The sequence below is a fragment of the Elaeis guineensis genome, chromosome 14 (assembly GCF_000442705.2).
Source record: "Elaeis guineensis isolate ETL-2024a chromosome 14, EG11, whole genome shotgun sequence".
NCBI classification, from domain to species: domain Eukaryota; kingdom Viridiplantae; phylum Streptophyta; class Magnoliopsida; order Arecales; family Arecaceae; genus Elaeis; species Elaeis guineensis.
Window position 1 is genome coordinate 54,343,873 of NC_026006.2, and position 20,394 is coordinate 54,364,266.

At 37.3% G+C, this 20,394-nt stretch overlaps 2 protein-coding genes across 2 annotated transcripts; one reads left to right on the forward strand and one right to left on the reverse strand.

The window, feature by feature from the left end:
• The first annotated feature begins 3,636 nt into the window (after positions 1-3,636).
• Positions 3,637-13,164, forward strand: LOC105057629 (E3 ubiquitin-protein ligase DIS1). The gene is made up of 4 exons (XM_010940288.4): positions 3,637-3,781; positions 8,297-8,542; positions 11,504-11,890; positions 12,536-13,164. The coding sequence occupies exons 2-4, from the start codon at positions 8,333-8,335 to the stop codon at positions 12,854-12,856; spliced, it is 918 nt and encodes a 305-aa protein (XP_010938590.1). The 5' UTR covers positions 3,637-3,781; positions 8,297-8,332; the 3' UTR covers positions 12,857-13,164.
• A 1,530-nt stretch (positions 13,165-14,694) lies between these two features.
• Positions 14,695-19,772, reverse strand: LOC105057630 (uridine 5'-monophosphate synthase). Its single transcript, XM_010940289.4, has 6 exons — positions 18,839-19,772; positions 18,211-18,294; positions 16,966-17,048; positions 16,760-16,847; positions 16,415-16,669; positions 14,695-15,199 (listed from the first exon to the last, which is right to left on the reverse strand). The coding sequence occupies exons 1-6, from the start codon at positions 19,619-19,621 to the stop codon at positions 15,071-15,073; spliced, it is 1,422 nt and encodes a 473-aa protein (XP_010938591.1). The 5' UTR covers positions 19,622-19,772; the 3' UTR covers positions 14,695-15,070.
• Positions 19,773-20,394: the final 622 nt, after the last annotated feature.

Genomic DNA, 20,394 nt, shown 5'->3' on the forward strand with positions numbered 1-20,394 from the left:
AGGCCATGTTGCAGGAAAATGAGTCTCCTTTTTGTCCACTTAGTCGACTTTCCAACTAATAATGGGGCCATATTGATTTCAAATATCACAATGCGAAGTCATAATGGTCAATTAGAAGTCATAATAATAAACATAATATTATAACAATTATTGAAAAGTCATAAGCATCAAAAAGTAATATAGAGCTTTTCCTTTTGCTTCCCATGACATCTTTATAAAAAGTTATGGCCTCATGGTTCTTAGTATGACATAATGTAGCCTTCTATGATTTATTTTTTATCATATGATATTTCTAGAGATATACATCATTTCATATGATTTAATATGAATTTGTGTAATAGTTATAATTTTTTATTAATGATAGGATATACTGTTGGATATTTTGTTGACTATTATGATTTGATGATCATATTTTTTTATCTGAATGTCATATGATGTAAAAGAAAATATTTTATATTATTTTTTTAATTTTAATATAATTTTTTGATATTTATTATAACACCATGTTGCTTGTTATGATTTTCTATTGATTATTATAATTTTTTTTATTATTATAATTTTATATAATTTTTTTGATATATTATTATGATTTTTTGTTTATAATTTTTATCAAAAAAAAATTAAATTATATTAAATATCTGTCGACATTGAAAATCAGTGAAACCCTCATTATTAATTGCAGCGTCAGATGACTGAGGTGACGAAAAGGAGGGGGTGTTTTCCTCCAAATGTTGAACCACTACCTGTCTCAATCCTGTGAAACAGTGCATTCCACCTTAGTTTTTCTCCATCGAAGGCGGTGGACAAAGAATTACTCTCTCAATCTAAAATGCAACATGTGCTGACGAGACATTCCCTTCAATGCTTCTATCATTTTTCATGGCAATATTATCTCAAGGTTCCAATCCAATTCTGAGTTTTTTTCTTTTTTTTTTTAATGGAGCAAGGAGCTTCATTGATAATAAGCAGTAATAGCTACAAACCTATGTATCCAAAAGCCTGTTGCCAAGTATTCAGAACAGCAGGAAGTGTACAAAGAAAAACTATAAAATCGGTTACCTCATTCCGGATGAGCTAGATCCTGTATGTACAAAAGATCCAAAAGGCAGCAGGTGTGCTGCATATGGGAGCAAGTATAACCAATGACCACCTGCCACACTATATAACAGAGCATGCCCAACAGTGGAAGCCCATTGCCAAACGGTGAAGAAACCAAAAACTGAGTGATTAAAAGAACTCCATAAAGAAGAATGTACAAGTGCCCAGCAGTGGAGTTTCTTGTGTTTAAAGAAGAACGTACAAGTGCCACTGGATTCTCATAAATGTGCGATGAAATAAATTTAAAATGTTTCATCTTTCACCATAGTAACTAGTAAGTATCCTCTCCTTCATCCTATGCAATGGTAAATGTTGCAACTGTATATATCTGTCAGTGGAACGTTGACCATAGAGATCCTAGTTGAGTGTGTTCCATCTTATCTCTACATGGACTGGTAAAATATAATCTGATCCATCAATCCGACTGATATTCGATATCTCATAAATAGATTTAAATTTTGGCTAAGCAGATTTGAATCATAAACATATCATTCTATTTAATATGTTTGATATTTAGGCCTGATTTGAATTTTAGATATCTGATTCGTTTAACTCATTTAATATTCAGATCAGATTGAGTCAGATAATATATTTAATCTATTTAATATATTTAATTTATTTAAAAATCTGTTTAATCTGTTTTGGATTCATTTAATCCGATTTATCTAATCTATTTAATTTTATTTAATTTATTTAATATGTTTAATAAATAGGTTAGATGAATCGGATCGGATTACTTGTTTAGTTAATAGATCAAATTTATATCTGAATTTTGATCTATTTATTAAATAGATCGAAATTAGATTAATGATTTTCTAATCTGATCTGTATTGATCTAATCCGTATTCAATCCGATCTGATCCAATTGTCATCCCTCTCTTATGCTCTTTTGCTGAATATGTTATCTACCAGCAATTCATCTACATTCCCTTTCTTTGTAGTTTCTAATCAGAAAGGAAACCTTCTCCAAAAAGAAAAAAAACTGATCTGGGCTTCACGATTACATCAAGCATATGCGAAGCAGAAGGGTTGATAGATGGCTTTCAGTAGGGTCCAGTGTTAATAACTTATCTTAGGTTGCAAGTGATCCAAGAGACAAAGCTAATCAGCTAGTAACAGGAAACTAACTACCCACCAAACATTGGATGCAACAATCATGACCCTAGAATGATCTGATGCCAAAAAACACAGACCTGACAAGCTCATAACATATGCAATCTATTCCACCATGATCAACCCTAGATCTGGAGTAAAACACAAGCAATTGACAGGTGGGTTCGAATCAATCACCAGCCCTAGAGGCCAGTTTCGTTTCCGCAATTAATCCCATAGGAATCCTCCCAAACGTCCACGAGATTACAGAAATCCCCCAACCATCACCCCCGTTTCCGCGGGATCTGTCGGTGGATGCCGACACCGTAGACTTTCAAATTTTGGAAGCCCGTTGGGACTCGGAACTCAAAATATAATTAAAAAATAAAGTACGGGCAGTCTCCACTGTGCCCCTAGGGGCTACTATCCATAATTAATAAATAAAGTACGAGTGGGAAGTTACACCTCTCCACGCCATGGTGAGAAGGACGGGTGATCGGCGGTTGGAATAAATTTCCAGCAAGAGCAGTATGGACAGCCGTGAGAGGGCATTTTTTGAAGCCGCTGGGTACTACCACTGCAGTTGCTTAACTAAGCAATTAATAGAGTTGGTAGCCCATGTAAATGCACCGCCTCTTTGTTACGACGTGGGAATCTCTCTGGTCATGATTCAAAGGAAAGCAAACCTGAGCACAAAATATTTATTTCATTTCTTTGTTTCAAGATCCCATCCACATTATAGTTAACTAGGTTCCAGATATCTCAAATTAAAAAATCTTCAAGGAGACTCATGACCACTGAGATAATACTCTCTTTTCATGACTCAATATTTGCAGTATTTGAATGTGGTTCTCAGTATCCAATTAGTGAGTCTAAAATCATTATGGATGAACTTGGAACTATTTTGAGAATGAGAACTTAAGTTGATTGATTGAGAGTTTAGTTATAGGCTGGAGTTTCTAACCATCCAGTCTGGGATATAATTATTAAATAAAGTTAGATCCGAATAAGATTGCAAATGTTATGAAGCCATGTCAACGAGCACGGTTGAAACGGAAGCCAACCAGCATTTATTTCATGCACTAAATGGCATGGGAACCAGAGGCAAAAGCTTGTAAAAAGAAAGTAAAAAGAATTGGTTCCCCCTTTTTATATTTTTTTTTTGAAAATATCTATCCGTTTTTTATGTGGGGCCCATAAATGAACGCAGTTGGAAACGTCAGACGCGGCTTCCGACCTTCAATGCGCTTTGCCCGCTTCCCCACTTCAAACAGCACTTCTCTTTAAAATTGCACCTCTGTGATAGTTACCAGCGGCACAGCTTTGCGTGTTCTGAGATTCCGCAGGAACAGCACACCGCACTCCCCCTCTCTTTTGTCCTTTCCCTAGACAAAAAAAGGAAAAAAAAAAAAATCAGAGAGAGAGAGAGAGAGAGAGAGAGAGGCGAGAGGGATCAACGGCTTTAATTCGAATTCTCGGACTCACTTCTCCGCACTTGGCTTTATTAATCCTCACTATAAATTCCTCAGAAGGTGTTTTGACTGCGTTGGCCTTCTTCCACTCCTTTTTCTCGTCCTTCTTCCCCCGAGAGGTATGGTTGGAAATCACAGCAAGATGCCTTTTTTTTTTTCTGGTTGTTTTCCTATCCAGATTCTATCGAATGTTCGATTTTGATCTTGCGGAGTGTTTTCTTTTGATTCTGTGCGATTTTTTCAAGGAAATGCTGTGGGATTTTGTTTCTGGGTTTTCTCTTCATTCCTGTCCGTCATTTTCTTCTCTAAAGTTTGCATCTTTGGGGGTTTTGATGCGTCCTATGGGTTAAAAAATTCTTTTTAAATTTTTATAAGAATTTCAGTGAAAGAAGGGGAAAAGATCTGTTTTTGGGGCTCCACAATGGGGTGAATCGACGAGTCTGCCGTATTTGTTCATGTTTTGTTTAATTCTGATTGGATCCACAAAGAATGTGGTATGTTTGGAACCTCACTGAATGGCTCTTTTGCGTTTATGTGGCTTGATCTGATGCCCTTTTTAATGAAATGATGCCTATAGTGCAAATTGACTCCAAAACGTACTATCTTTGTAATGGGCATTGGCTATCAATTGAAAAGTTTACTTCTTCTTGACCTGAAATTTGAAAATGTTGATTAAATGGTGTAGCTAGCCTTTTGTTTTGTTATTTTTCTCAAGAATATACATGGCAGTAGATCTTTGCAGTTCATGCTACTTTTTTGAATTAGTTTGTATGTGGAGTCCAGGACTTACAGTTTCGGACAGGAATTTACTTAAAGCTAATGGTTTAAATGTTGTCTGACATGAAGGGAAGCGTGGGTTATTTTTGTCTATGTACTTAAGCATCAAAAGTTTTAACCTTTTTGACGTTTTTTTAGATGACTTACTTGATCCTTAGTAGTAGGAATCTTCTACTTGGGATGCCACACACATATGGATCATTCAACCTCCCCTGCTCCAACCATGCTCCCGATTATATTTCAGTTATTGCTACCACATTTGTTAATAATAAACGACAGCTAAACAATAAATGTATGATGCATTTTATATATATATATATATATATATATATATATATATATATATATATATATATATATATATTCTTTTGAATACAGATATCATATGTAAGAAACTTGCAGAATACAAATTGCTATTAATACATAGTAATTAATTCCATTCATTATTTTTATATTTCCTTCCCAAACATCAGTAGATTACATGTTTAGCGCTTGACTTTCTGACTTTCACAGTGAAATCATCTACAACTCTCTTCCAGATCCAGGCATTTAAATTTCAATTTGTAAGATTGGATCAATCTTTTCATTCATTTTCTGGTCACATGGCGCTTAACTAATTATAAACATAATAAGAGAGCCCGATTGACTTAACTCAGGGTGGTCTGATATTTCATATATCTTGGTACCATGTTGTTACCTTGAGCTCAAGGCATGTTATTTTGCCATCATTCTCGTAATAATGTATTCTTTAGGACTGATGAGGTTAGGCACATGCATCTTTGAAAGATATCAAGCTTGTGATAACCAAGGCCCTGCCACCATGGTAACTATGCTTTAGAGGCACAAAAGTTTTGTCTTCCCAAATATTGGACCACCGTCATATGTAGCATGTATTTCATGGTGACCAACCCTTAAGTGTGAGGCAATTTTGGACACATATTCCAATCCTTTTGAATAGTATAAATCATGGACTAGAAATTATTAGAAATGACATCAACTGTGCGGAAGAAGGTTGTGATTATGAAATAAAATGGGTAAATCAACTTGGAATATTGACAAGTTGTTTTTTTTATATAAAACTTGAAAATCAATAGTAAAGTAGGTAAGCATGGTATGAAAGACTAGAGTACATAAACAAGCAAAATAGAAAATTTGGTGTAAGATTGAAATGTGTGAAACACTGTCCCAAGAGTTCCATCAACCAATGTTTAGAATTCTGGAGTAACACAGGGGAGGGGAGGTATCGTGACCGTCCCTTCCATTTTGATAAGAAAATGGGACCAGAATGGTGCAGGACTCCAAAGCCCATCCACATGGGGAAAGAAGAAGAAGGAGAAAAGAAAGATATGAAAGAAAGAAGAAGAAAAATGTAAAACAAAGGAAGGAAAGAAGAAGAAAAAGGAAGGGAGAAGAAGACAAGAAGAAGAAAAAGGAAGAAAGGCAGCAAGAAAAGAAGAAAAAAGAAGGAATGAAAGGAAGGGGGAAGAGAGAGAGAGAGAGAGAGAGAGAGGAGGGTACCTACTTGGATGCTTTATAGGATGGGACAGCAGGGTGTTTGTTCTATGGAGAAACAAGAGTACCTCCGTCCCATAAGATTTAAAACATTGCTACCAACCTTGTTCACAAGTACCACTGTGGTGAAGCTCTGGCGGCATTACCAAATTCCATGCTTTCTGGCATTTCTATTAATGAGCTTGTTAGTGACAGAGTAACTTGAGATGTGAACACTTCTTGCCCAATAAAGAAAACTTGCAGATAGAATAAAAAGTTAAAGCCTTAAAGAGTTGACATAAGAAAGGAATCAAAGATTTGTGGCTTCATATGTTTTCTGGTCTTTTTCTCTTTTCCGTTTTCTTTGATTATTATGTCTTGCATTATTACCTGTTATGGACCTCCATTTTTGTGAACACAGCTAGTCATTGAGCTAGCTGTAATTTTTTAGCTAGCTACCATTGGCACTAGCAGCTGGGCTAATTATTGGGTCTGCCAATGTTTCAATATCAATGACATCCACAGATAACAAAACACCTTTGAAACAATTGGTTTTCATTAGTGCAGATGTAATGGTTGTTTGTGCCTAGATTATTCTTGTACAAGGTTTGTTCAAAAAATGAGTAAAGACAGTTGTCATGGCTGTTATAAAGAATAATGGGCAAGTAACAATGCAATTTTCTGTAATCACTGCTTTAATAAAAAAAATATTTTATTTAGGTGAACAGTGAATGTACCAAATAATGGTTGTCATCCCCAATTTATAGCAAGTGTTCAAATGGGCCAACAGTTAAATAGTTGTTGTTGCTAAAATCCCATAATATATTGGTGTATGCAAGCATGTACATTTTTATGTGTGTCTATCTCAGTATGTGTAACATAATCAAAGGCATTTGGGACTGTGTGAACAGAATTTATAACCTTATATTGGTTGTTATTTTGATCTTGGTTATTGTTAGCCATGGAGGTCATGGCTAACACTTGACATCTGCCAGCTCAGCAAGACTTGGCTCGGTCCTATATGGACCAGGAAAGAGAAAAAGCAACACTTCTTCTTAGACTCAACAAGCCTTATTTTTCTTTTTCACAATTGTTTCTTCAAATACCCAAACTCAACAACAACAAGCCATAAACTTTAAATCTTTGGTTCATTCCTTCTCTTAGGTTCAGATATTTTGCCTCCTTAATCTTTTTCCCCAATTTCACAGCGGGATGATTTATGTGGTGATTTTTGTATCTTGAAGTTTTGTTGCTTCACTTTGCACAAGCTGGGGGGATAGAGCTTTTTGGTCAATGTTCCATGCATCTTGATCTTCGGCTGAAAATCCTATTTTCTACTCATATTAAATATAAGATTTCATGTTATATTTGAGCGCTATAATAGTGATGCAAAATTCTTTAACAACAACAATTTAGCTAGTTTTGTAAACTTTCTGCTGCTACTTTTGTGAACATAATCTTGGACAATATGTTGGGCCTCATATCCAAATTACACCAATAATACACCCAATATGGTTTTTTTTTTGAGAAAATTATCTATAGGTCCCTAAATTGATCCAGAATTACTTTTAAGTCCCTGGACTTTTCAGATTCCATAAAAAGTCCTTAAACTGCTAAGGAGTTATTTCTAGGTCTCTGCCATCCACACAGATTGGTTGCACAAGTCGGTCTATGTTCAGGTTACACAAATTTATATTCAAATTACATTAGTTTATATTTAGGTTATCTGCATACTCTGCGTAATCTGAACATAAACCTGTGTAATTTGAACATAAATCTATGTAACCGGAACATGAACCTGTGTAACCAATCTGTGTGGATGGCAGGGAACTAGAAATAACTCCTTAGCAGTTCAAGGCTTTTTATGGAATCTGAAAGGTCCAAAGACTTAAAAGTAATTCCAGATCAATCTAGGGACCTATAGATAATTTTTCCTCTTTTTTTTTGCTTTCATTTTTTTTTTGTTTTTATGTAAGACAATGATGCTAAAATTGTAGTCAACTCTACCAGACAATTCACAATCTCACCATTTCATTCTTTCTCTATAGAAAATACACATTTTCATGAGAACAATGGTGGAACCTCAAATTTTTGGTAATTAACTCCAAATTTCCAAATTATGGTGCTAATATATATGTTGGGCCTACACGTTTGCCTGAGAGAAACAGTCAAACCAAAAATTTTATGAGAAAACTGTAAGTTCAAAAACTATGGAGCTGATTTATCTGTTGGGCCAAAGGTGACTTGAGTTTTTGATTGTCATCTCGAATTTGGATGACAGATGCTTGTTAAATACTGCTAATTGCATCATAGGTATCCTAGGACCTGAAATGGAGAATAATTTTATTGTTGTTGGCTTGTGACAGGACCTTACCATTGTCTTCACTCTTTACTATTTACTTATGGCATCTGGTAGTCCATATCTTGATGAAATGAGAGTCAGTCCCGAGGTTATTGATCCCCCTAAAAATGAAGATATGATGGAAGTCACTGAACATGTGAATGAACATATTCAGCATTCAGCGAAGCCAAATGTTGCTGTTGCTAGTAATGTACTTGAACTCCTGGAGTGTCCTGTGTGCTTAAATGCCATGTATCCACCCATTCATCAGGTCTGCTTTTTATATAACCCCTCAACTGGCACCTGGATTGTTCTACTACTGCATTGATTTTGTCTAAACATTCACATTTGATGTTCTCATGTAGCCTATCAGTAACTTTTGAGGACTTAATTAACCATTCAAGTTTATTGGCTGTATTTGTTTTACACGCACATTATTCGTGTTACGAGGTGCATCATATTGATGAATGCCATGATGCATGTATAATGTGATTTACTGCACAAATGGGTTATGTTGTATGAAATGGTGTCTTATTGAGTTGGGTTTGCCCAATCTTTGCTGCAAAAGAAAATGTTTCATTAAGTGATCTTATTTGTCTACAAGCTATTTTATGCTAATGGAGGAATCCATTTTAGTTCCATATATAAGTTTCGAGATTATTCTTTTACATGGCTTTTAGTTTATATATACTGTAGATTTCCATCACTGTGTGCAAATCCATCAAATGTTTCACTCTGATTGATTCTGGATATGAAATTATCTTATTCATTCTAGTATATCAGTTTTGTGACTTTATCTAAGACCCAAGAAATTTTGATGGGTTTATGTAAAAAATTTGTATGAATTTAACTAATCTCAAGATGTTTATTTAATAATAATTAAGCAAGAATAAATAGAATTTATGTGAGAAGAAACCAGCTTTCTAGCAAGATGACCAGCAGAATGCCTTAAAGATCATTACTTATTCCCCAATATTTTAATGTAATTGTTCACATTCCAAAGATTAAAACCCTATGATGCGGGTAGGTGGAAAACTGCTAAAAATATGATTTATTAAATTCGATCAAGAAATTCCTCTTTTGCTGTGATGTGAATCAAGTCCTTCCCATCACCTTATTATTATGTTTGGGTTAATCCTCGACCTTTCCTGTTAAATAATTTAAATTTGGAGAAAAAGTGCTTGAAGATGCCTAAGATTTAGATGTTGGATGTCTGAGATAAGTTTCCTTATTCTTGGAGTATTTAAAGGCAAACTTTTCACTGCTCAAGTTCTAAAGATGATTTAAGAAAAGAATGCCACTTTGATTAACAAATGAATGATGGCAAGGAACCCAAGAATAAGGCTAAACGTGTAGCTTAAGCTGATCTTGTCTTTGTTTTTGTATAGGAAACATATACAGTTAATGGAAAAGAGAGCTACGGGCTTATCTTTCTTGATTTGAACCTGTATACATACAAAAAGCACATGTGATTACATGTATGCACAGAAATATATGCATGCAAACACACACACACACATTTGTACACACACATCTATAGACACATATAAATGTACATGTATACATACGCATACATTAATACATATGCATGTACATACGCATTCATGCATGCATTTTTTTGCATGTATGTATACACACATACTTGTGCTGTTGTGCATGTATTTTGGCTTGTTTTGTGATGCCAATATATGTGTAGCCCGTCCAGAAACTAGATTCCACCAGGTTATTGGCATACCCCGATTGTGTTCTTCATTTCACCCTTTATTTTCTCTCTCCATCTTATTTCATTCCTTTATTTGTTCCCTTTCCTTCCCGTTACTTCTCCTTCTCTTGTTTTTTCTGTTGCCTGACATTAGAGCCATTATCTATCTAGGATGGCACACTATGCTAGAGGCCTAGAGCCATATTGTAGTACCAAAGCTACATTGTAGCTTGATGATTATTATTATCTCCATCAGGAAAAAAAATTACTATTGGTTGCATGAGAAGGATTTTCAATTAAATATTCATATTTTAGTCTCCCTTTAGTGGTATGGAAAATGTTGACCCAACTTGCTTATGAGGCGTAAGCATCAGAACCGTGTCTGTTGACTGTGACAACATATAATTACATAGTCCAAGAAGAACCTAGGTACATTGTGAAAAGGAAGATGTTCTGGAAGTGTATTGCTTGAAATATAACAACATCTTTAATGTGGACTGGTCAAGAGAACAATAAATAATATTGAAGAGAAAGTGGAGTGGGAAATGTATTCAGAATTTGTCATGTTCTCTTATCCACTTTAATTTGCTCTCTGCACTCTCACTTTATTTGGATGCCCAACCCTAAATCCCCTCTTTTTCGCCTTATTCTATTTTCATTTCTTGGGGTCTATGATTGACAGTGACAACTTGCGCCCTTATTGCATTGGCAGAACAAAGTAATGGGTTAGATGAATGATTCATAAAGCCAATCCTCAATATAGGGCATCAGGCTATTGGTTATGGTCATAATTGATGCATGGCAACGAAAGTGGCATTTAGCTAGTCTCTGTTTACATATCGCCTTGGTACTGCTTCAGCTGATGTAGTCCAATATGACCAGGAATTTTAGCTTTCATCATTTTCTATATCATTAACTTTGATCTTACCTCATTGTTTTTCCCTTTGTTTTTGTTCTTTCTCCCCATTATCAGCAACCATTGCAATGTTAAATCTATATATTTTTTGTTCTGGCTTTTAACTCGGTGGTGTATACTTTTCTATCCATTTTATGGTTATTTTGTGTGGCCGTCTTACATTCTATATGGCAGTAACAACAAGTGTGTTCCATATATAAATGTATGCATGTACACACATCTGCATGCATGCTCTTGTTTCTTCCTTGAACATTTTTTTCTCAGCCATATAACTGTTGCTGTTCCATTGGTTTCCAATGTGATGGTGTCTTTTCAGTTTTGCTCTTGCATTACCTCCTTCTCCCCACCCCACACCTGGCATTCATGTTTTTATACTGAGATAGGAAATATATTACTGAATTAATATATATTATGGGCTATATAATATGTTTTGTTAAAAATCCTGTTCATATTATTATGTTCTTCATCATGTGATTTGTTGGTCTTGGACCTGGATATTGTTCCAGAGCTTATTATAGCCAACTAAGAGTGAATTTTCCACTATATGACTTAAAGTGAATTTTTCACTATATGCAGTTCTTTGTGATTTATCTATTTTGCCTTTTTGTGTGCAGTGTTCAAATGGCCATACGTTGTGTTCCGGATGCAAGCCTAGAGTTCATAATCGGTGTCCCACTTGCAGGCATGAGCTGGGCAATATAAGATGTCTTGCACTGGAGAAGGTGGCTGCTTCTCTTGAACTGCCCTGCAAATACCAGAGCTTTGGGTGTCTGGGCATATATCCTTACTACTGCAAGTTGAAACATGAATCACAATGTGCCTATAGACCCTACAATTGTCCCTATGCTGGATCAGAGTGCACTGTTGTAGGTGACATTCCTTATTTGGTGTCTCACTTAAAAGATGATCACAAGGTTGACATGCACAATGGAAGCACGTTTAACCATCGATATGTCAAATCAAATCCACATGAGGTTGAGAATGCAACATGGATGCTAACGGTACCATTCCTACTTTTTCCTTTTACTCCTTTTTCGTGTTTAAAACAATGTTTTCCTCATCTAATTAGACAACATGGACTATGTTATGTCATCCTTTGTTCCTTTTCTTGGGCCATGACAACCTTTGACTTTGAATGGTCTTGCTAAATAATGAAAATTGGTGCTTTCCTTCAGCTTTCAGTTGATAAGCGAGCTTTACAATGATTACGATTTAAAATTATAGCATTCTGCAAATACAAAATTATAACAGCCTATGTGTTTTGATTTCTAGGATTGTCAATAAGCTAAAATATTTTGGTTGGCTGCAAACTTGATGCATATAGGCCAAGCTCGATTCTACCATTTTCAGCTTATGTGCCTTGCAGGCATTTCGAAGATATTAACATTTAGTACTAATCTTGATGAAAGCTAAAGTTTGGGTTCAGTTTGTAGCTTCAGCTTGATTTATTGATGAGAATGCACCATATGTATATTAGTACATATATCTTGAACGAACATGCATGACTAAGGAATGAATTCGTTTGATTTGGTGGTGCAAGACCAAATCTGAGAACTTTTTACTAACCTGTATGTTCAATTACTAGGTTTATATAAGTTTGTATATGCAATCATAATGGATAATATTAGAATGTGTTGTATCTTCAGGTCTTCAGTTGTTTTGGGCAATACTTCTGCCTGCATTTTGAGGCATTTCAGCTGGGCATGGCACCTGTATACATAGCTTTCTTGCGATTCATGGGGGATGATACTGAAGCGAAAAACTATAGCTATAGTCTCGAGGTTGGAGGTAATGGACGCAAGATGATCTGGCAAGGGGTTCCCCGAAGTATAAGAGATAGCCATCGGAAGGTGCGGGACAGTTATGATGGGCTTATTATCCAACGGAATATGGCCTTGTTTTTCTCAGGTGGGGATCGGAAAGAGCTGAAGCTGAGGGTAACTGGGAGGATTTGGAAGGAACAATGAGAATCCTTCCTGCTCTCTATTTCCAGTTCAGCTTCACTTCTTTCGTGGTCCCTAGATGATCTATATTTATGTCTCTTCAGATCCTATATATATTTTGAGGTAGATGATGTATTTAAGGCAAACTCTCTTTGCTAAGAATGATGGTCAAACTGGACTGGAAAGGCATGAAACATATTCTTTTGTAGTGTAAATGCCAGATATAGAGAACTTTGGTGCTGTCTGTTGTATCAGCCATCCTATGTGTTTCTGTTTTGGTAGTCCTGTGGCAAGGTAATTCTATCTTGAAATTTTATTGGATCTTTGAATCAGAGCAATAATGCATGGAGCTTTTAAAGCCTCATGGTGGTCCATTTGGGAGCTCATGGATATATTTGTTCTCCTGCTTGAAGTTAAATGCGATGGCTTGTTTAGGTGGTTCACTGATGAGTTACATATTATCCATATTCTTTTCGGCGGATTTTGGTGCATTTAGGATGTACATGTAATCTAGTATCAGATGTTTCTAATATCTAATAATTTCTTCTTATGGACCCATATCCATGTATTGTGTACCAACAACTGTGTATAAGGGGCGAATATAACAAAGATTATGTATTTTGACTGAACGGTTTTTGAAAGCAAGATGAATCACATTTAGGATGATAATTTTTTAACATTTCATTTGTTCTTTTTGGCACAGCAAGATTGATTTGTCTTGATGATTTTTTATTGTCTCAATTTGAAACCAGTGAGACCTGTGCCACAACCATAAGGCCATCTATCTATCTTGTGCCCTGTTCTGCTGGCTACTTTGTTACATTTTTTTTTAAAAAAAAAAATATTTCAAAGAAATTGGAGGCTAAATAACAAAATTGGTGCAAGTGTGTATGCTAATTCAGAGTTGAAAATTTTAATGTAAGACTGGTCGACAAGTTCTCCAAAATTACTTGCAAAAAATTGGGAAGCTAACATTTTGTGAGTAAGTTTACGTGCCGATAATGGACATTGCTTGCGTATTTGTATTACTTTTCATTTTGAGAGAGAACTCGTTGGATAATCTTGACTGATTCATAAAAAATGTTCTGGATTTCTTTGTGAACTATAAACATTTCAACCTCTAAGGCACAAATATATGGAAAAGCTTAACTTGTTTTTGCAGTGACACGATATTATATCAGATAATTGAAATAAAAATTTTCTATTTAGAACCATGGAGCTTTCTTATATTAAGATCGTCCCCAGGCTATCCCAGGTGTCTTGCCTACGTGTCAATTTTCTTTTACAACTCTAGTGCGAAATACGTGCACCTCGTGTCCTTATTATTTGTATAAAACCCATAACTTAGGTAGATACCAGGTGCGACACTGAACAAGCGTTGGCTATTGAAAGCTCAGCAGCTTACTGTGTTGCTGTTTTCACTGATCTTGGTACAACCAGACCAGACACGTCAGCTAAACAGAGATGGCATTTCATCTCAAGACCAGCCCCTTTCTATGTTGATTTTATGCTTTTAAACAACCCGCCGTATAATTGAACGTCCCCTCAAATGATCATACAAGTAACTAATGAAACCGTAGATTGTGTCCTCTCAGAGCACCAAAAAGAAAAAAAGAAAAAAAGAAAAAAAAAGACGTCATAAACTCAGATGTTATGCTAGGATTGCAGATGAAGCTGCTTAACATATGCTTACCTTTCATGCACCCAGCAACCGTGTTTTGTGAGTAACAAAATTTCCATGGCATGGCATAAAAATTTTGCAGCCTCAAAGGACTTGCTGCATGGCAGTAACAGCTAACTTTGGAGTTAGAACGAGGTGGTAGGCTGTGGAGAGTTCAATTCTCTTTACAAAAATATAGCCATTAATGAGAAGACAAAGTAATTATGTATTTCCATGCTGCATCGTTAAATATCAAAATGAGGTTCAAGCAAGCAACGTTGGAAGGAACTCGAGTCACTTGGCATCTGGAGCAGTATATTGACCCCTACAGGATGAGTACTGGTATTACTTGACCCAAGAAGCAGCATTTTGGTTGCAGTAAAACATTAATATGCATCAGATAAGTCAACCAAAATCAGCGTGAAACATTGCGGCTGCAGGCTGCAGGCTGAGACTCTGCTATTATGGTAGGACCACATCAATACTGAATCAAGAGCTTGATGGCATATCCAAGACACAGTCGTCCATGAGAAATTCCATTCTACAGAAAACATGCCAAAGAAAATCTGAAACAAAGTCTATGAGCAACTGGCCTTGTAGGCATCCCAGCCCTGAATCCGATACTCCCTTGCTGCTTCAGGAGGATTGGCTGCCTTGATAATTCCACGGCCAACTATGATGATATCGCTACCTCTATCATGGATTACCTGCAAAGATGTATGTAATTTTATTGTGGAAACAGTTATCAACTAGACAATAAAGAATTTATTGCAATTAGAAGTTCCGAAACAGACTACAGAAGATAATGTTTTCACCATGCACATGAATCAGATAATAATTTTTGCTGCTTATGGCTGTTCCTATTTATAAGATGTCATCAAACAGATTAGTCATTCCCCCAAAATCTAAATGGCATGATTTTCTATGCTGATTGTTCAGTAATCCAAGAAAAAGAAAAGCTAAAACAGTTCCTCACATAGTTGAAATCAAAGTCTAGTTGAATAACATTAAAGAAATCAAGAGCATGATCAGACCTTACTGTATCTAATCTGATCACATGTTGAGGTGTGGAAAAAAAAACACCAGTTCCAGAAAAGTAGCTTATCTCAAGTTTTCTAAAGCTCCTTCAAACCCCAGTATTCTTTTGTGTTCTGTGGGATCTCCACAGAATATTCAGCAGGCATTAAAATCTATTTTGATGACTCCAGCCAAAATGAAATATTTTTATTTAACTCAATAGAGGTAAACCATGATATGTTGAAGATGTTTTTAGCCTTTACAATAGCGACATATTTAGACACAGATATGACCAAAATTTGCAGACATGAAAATAATAATGTTTAACCGAGCATCAAGTGCCAAAAAAAATCTGCACAGATATTTGGTGTGTTAGGTAAAAGGACAGATGATAGCATGTCAACCATCCATAAAATGTGTATCCAGCTTAGGCACTTAAGAATATACTTCAAATTTCTAATTTTAATGTCTGGTGTTAAAGTTCTTTACCTATGTAATGCTCAATGTATGATACTTTGTACATAGCTGGTCCCAAGCCCAGATAAAGGAGGAGGAATTGATATCTGAACATCTTTCAGAAAGTACAGCCCTAAACTGAGCTGAATAGAGAATAAGGATCCATGGAGTCGACTCCAATAAGATTGGGATTAAGGCTTAGTTTAGTCAAGTCAGTTTGGGTTGGTGTTAAAGTTCTTTCCTCTTGCTTTGATGATTTACAATCTGATCTGGAGTTTCCCATTTTTTAATGGTTAGTCTGGCACCAGTCTCACAAGATGGAAGAATGAAGGATTAAAAGAACAAAGATCAAAATTCCAATACAGTTCCAGTGTGCCAATAAATACGGATCCACTCTGAAAATCAGGAGGGAAAAAACTCAGAAGGGAAACAATCAGGTTAAAACTCACAAAGTGTGGAGTATTGTACTGCTGGCCTAATGAATCCCCTCCAGAAACCATTTGAACTCCTGGTGTTGCATGGATAAATGCTGGATCAACAGGACCCCCTTGCCATGATGCTGGATTCACCGATATAAATCCAATGACGAAATCTGAATGTTGCTCAGCTATTTTCACCGCAGCAGATGTGTAATCGCCCTTAGCAAGGTTACCAGATGAGCTCATTTCAGCAAGCAACAAGAGTCCCCTACCTCGAGGTAAGCCCTTAGAACACCAATACAAAAATAATAAGAACAAAATTAAGGACAGGTCACTTAAAACACAGTCAATGATTAGTTAGTAGCCTCAATCAACCTTCAATTTCAGACCATCTACAATTCCTGGCCCAGATATTATGTGTGCATTAACAATATCTGCCCAGTCCAATATGTGGAATATTCCTCTGAAAAATCAAAATGGAAAAACCTGACATCAATACATACAAATAACAGATGATTACAAGTTGACAGAAATAACAACATCTAAGTAATATGCAATATGATAAGAAGCCTGTATCTCACCCTTCATATTGCATGGTTACTGTATTTCCAATATCAGCAAATTTACGGTCTTCAAAGATCAAGAAATTATGCTTTTCTGCAACCTGCAGCACAGACAGAAATCACTAATAATAGTCAATTTGGAGAAATTACATGCACTCTTGGCATTGGAGTCACTCAAAGAACAGATATACTTTGGCACCATTCAAAATTCTTAATACATATGTACTGAAGTATGACAACATTCAAGTCTTTTGTTGCTTCAGTAAAATATGGAAACCATGAGAATGGTTATGATACATCATATATTTGTTCACTCACAAGTTTAATAAACTCGAGACTACTTGGCTTCAAGAAGTAAGGACTGCCAAACCAAAACCGGATGCTACGATGGTCGGCCGGCGGTACGGTTTGGGACGGGTCCATACCGGTCCATGCCAGGCCAAACCGACAGGGCAAAGAAGGGGAGAGGGAGAAGAAAGAGAGAGAGAGATGGGGGGAGAGAGAGGGGAAGAGAGGACCTCCGCCGGCCCGACCCAGCCTGAATAGGGTAGGTTTTATCAAATCCAATTAGAGCTTGAGGCAAGTATGGGTTCTAGAAAAAATATCCGAAATGGATTTAGGTTGGGTACAGATAATGATATGCTCCACTCTGAACCCGACTCAATATATATATATATATATATATATTCCTTTCAAAATTATAATTATTTTATAATGTTTACATGTATCCAATCCGATTTGAGGTGGGTACGGGACGGATATGGATAATTGCGGGGCGGATACAGATATTGGCCGACCCGATCCATCGCCATCCCCAAATTAAAGATGCAATAGTATTAGCATTTCATCATGAATAAGAAGTGTTAAAGGGTATATAAATTCTTTGATACTAATAAGGTAAATTAATTACAATCAATAGAAGTAATAATGTGTTCATTATCATCAAAAATAAACAAAAATGGAAATCTACACATGCAATTACAGCTCCACATTACTGAGATCAATTTATACAGGTCTCTATGTTAATTATATATCCATTATATTTACATACATGAACTGCTAGTTATCTAGTGCCTACTCTGATCATGCCCTTCAAAATAATATGACAACTGCATTAAATTATTTGGCTGTATTTGTTATTTGAATATTATGTACACATAAAGGTACAATGTTTTTTAAAAAAAAGAAAAGGTTCTACAGCATAGAATTCAAACATACATAAAAAAAAACTACAGTGTTTTACATTGGGTAGGAGAGACATACCGAGCGGAGCTGAGAGCCAAAGTCTGGTGTAAAATCAGGCAGTATATCCACATGTGTTTTCAATAAGCAAATCTCTGGTCCAACCTGCAGAAAATCTGAACAGATTCAACAAATGAAGTATCTTTATTGATAACACAGTAGTTCATGTAACCTCATGGTACAAGTACGGTCACTTTATTTGATAGTAATCCGTATCATGCAAAAGAAACATATCCAATCAGAAAGTGTGAAAATAGATAACTCGCACAATAGGCAATTACAGATGAATCAAGCAATCCAAAGAATGCTAACAATATCATCCAAACAAAATGAAACCTAAGATGAGATGGGTACTGTAGCTGATTAAAGATTGACTCGAACTCATGGAAGCAAGATTAGCTTGGCCAAAATGTTTGGAAAGGCCACATATAAATGTGCTGATGCTACAAAGACCTAGATCATCGTCTACAATGATGCATTGATCTTTTATGGTTAAAAAAAGGAAAAACATTCCATTTTCAAGTCATTCACACTACTGTTACAAACTCAACGGCTTCACCAGGCCAAAATTAAAGATTAAAATGTCAGTTAATATTGCAGTAGGGTAAATATGTATGGAAAGAGGAAAATTTTATGTCAAAGTTGGAACCTTTTCAGCAATATCGAGCAGCTCCTTGGCAGTGGAGACATCCGCCGCGAGACAGAGATTGCTCTGCTTCGTCTCCATCACCTCGAACAGCCTCTTCCCCGTCGGGTTCTTCGCCATCCCCGCCCTCTCTCCATACGGAACCCTAACCCTAGCTCTCGGCGCGGCCGACGGCACCGCTGCCGGGACGGCGACCCTCCGGTTGGCATCCAGAAACGCCCGGACCTCGGTGGCCTTCTCCTCGGAGACCCTCCCGCGGGCGACGAGCACCCGAAGGACGTCGGACAGCGTAGTGAGCGCGTGCAGGCGGATGCCCTGGGCAGCGAGATTCTCACGGCCGCCCTGCTCGCGGTCGATGACGACGACGGCGTCGCGCACCTCGAGGCCCTCGGCGCGAAGCGGGGCGGCGGTCTCGAGGACGGAGGCGCCGCTGGTGACGAGGTCCTCGACGACGAGGCAGACCTGTCCGGGGTGGAAGGCGCCCTCGACGGCGCGGCCGGTGCCGTAGTCCTTGATCTCTTTCCGGCGCATGACCATGGGGACGGCGCGGGAGACGGAGAGGACGGCGGCGACGGGTAGGGCGGTGTAGGGGACGCCACAGACGAGGTCGAATGTGGCGGAGGAAACGGCGGAGAAGAGGAGGTCGGCGATGCGCGAGAGGAGGGAGGGGTAGGAGACGATGAGGCGGAGGTCGATGTAGATGGGGGAGGTGATGCCGGATTTGAGCTTGAAGCTGCCGAATTTGACAGCCTCGATCTCGTGGAGCTCCAAGATTAGTGCTTCCATTCTGATAAATTCGCTGCTTCGCCTCGCCGCTGTTCTACCGCCTCGCCGCCAAAGAAGAGGAAGAGGGAGAATGGGAATGCAGTGGGGCGGAGAGCTCTGGGTATCGAATATGGGTTCATTTTTCACGAAAAATAAAGCAGGGTGAGGGCTTCGCGCCGCGTTCTGCGCCAAACGACCTCGACTCGGATCATCACCCGTGCATGTAGGGTGGGGATTGAGCAGGACCCGCCATCCATGTATAGCCCGAGAGGGGAATCCAGCTCGATTGATGCACCATCGCCCGGGACTCAATCGCCGTACGATTATCGACATCAAAAAGTTGCCATTTTAGATGAAAGAAGCTAGGGGTGGTCAACGGACCGTGGCCGACTTTCATCTAAAGGTGGCCGACCGGGCCGTATCGGGCATGAGAAGACCTGGAATTAAATGCATCATGCTTGACACGGAACGTAAATAAACGGACCGGATCAGGCTCGACTTGTTAAGCAAAATCCTCCCTAATGTGTGGCCCAAGACTTGTATGTGTGTATATATATATATATGTGGACCGTACTAGGCGCGTCAGGCAGACACATTTCTGAGTCTTATAGCCCATCGGGTCTATTTTAAAATTTTTTATTTAATATTAAATTTTTAAAAAATAAGATTTTTTCTGTTAATATTTATTTTTTTAGGTTTAAGAATTTGTTATTGACTAATTGAAATATTAAAGACTAAATAACAAATGACATGAAACATATTGTGAATTAAAAAATAATAATTGAAAATAAAAA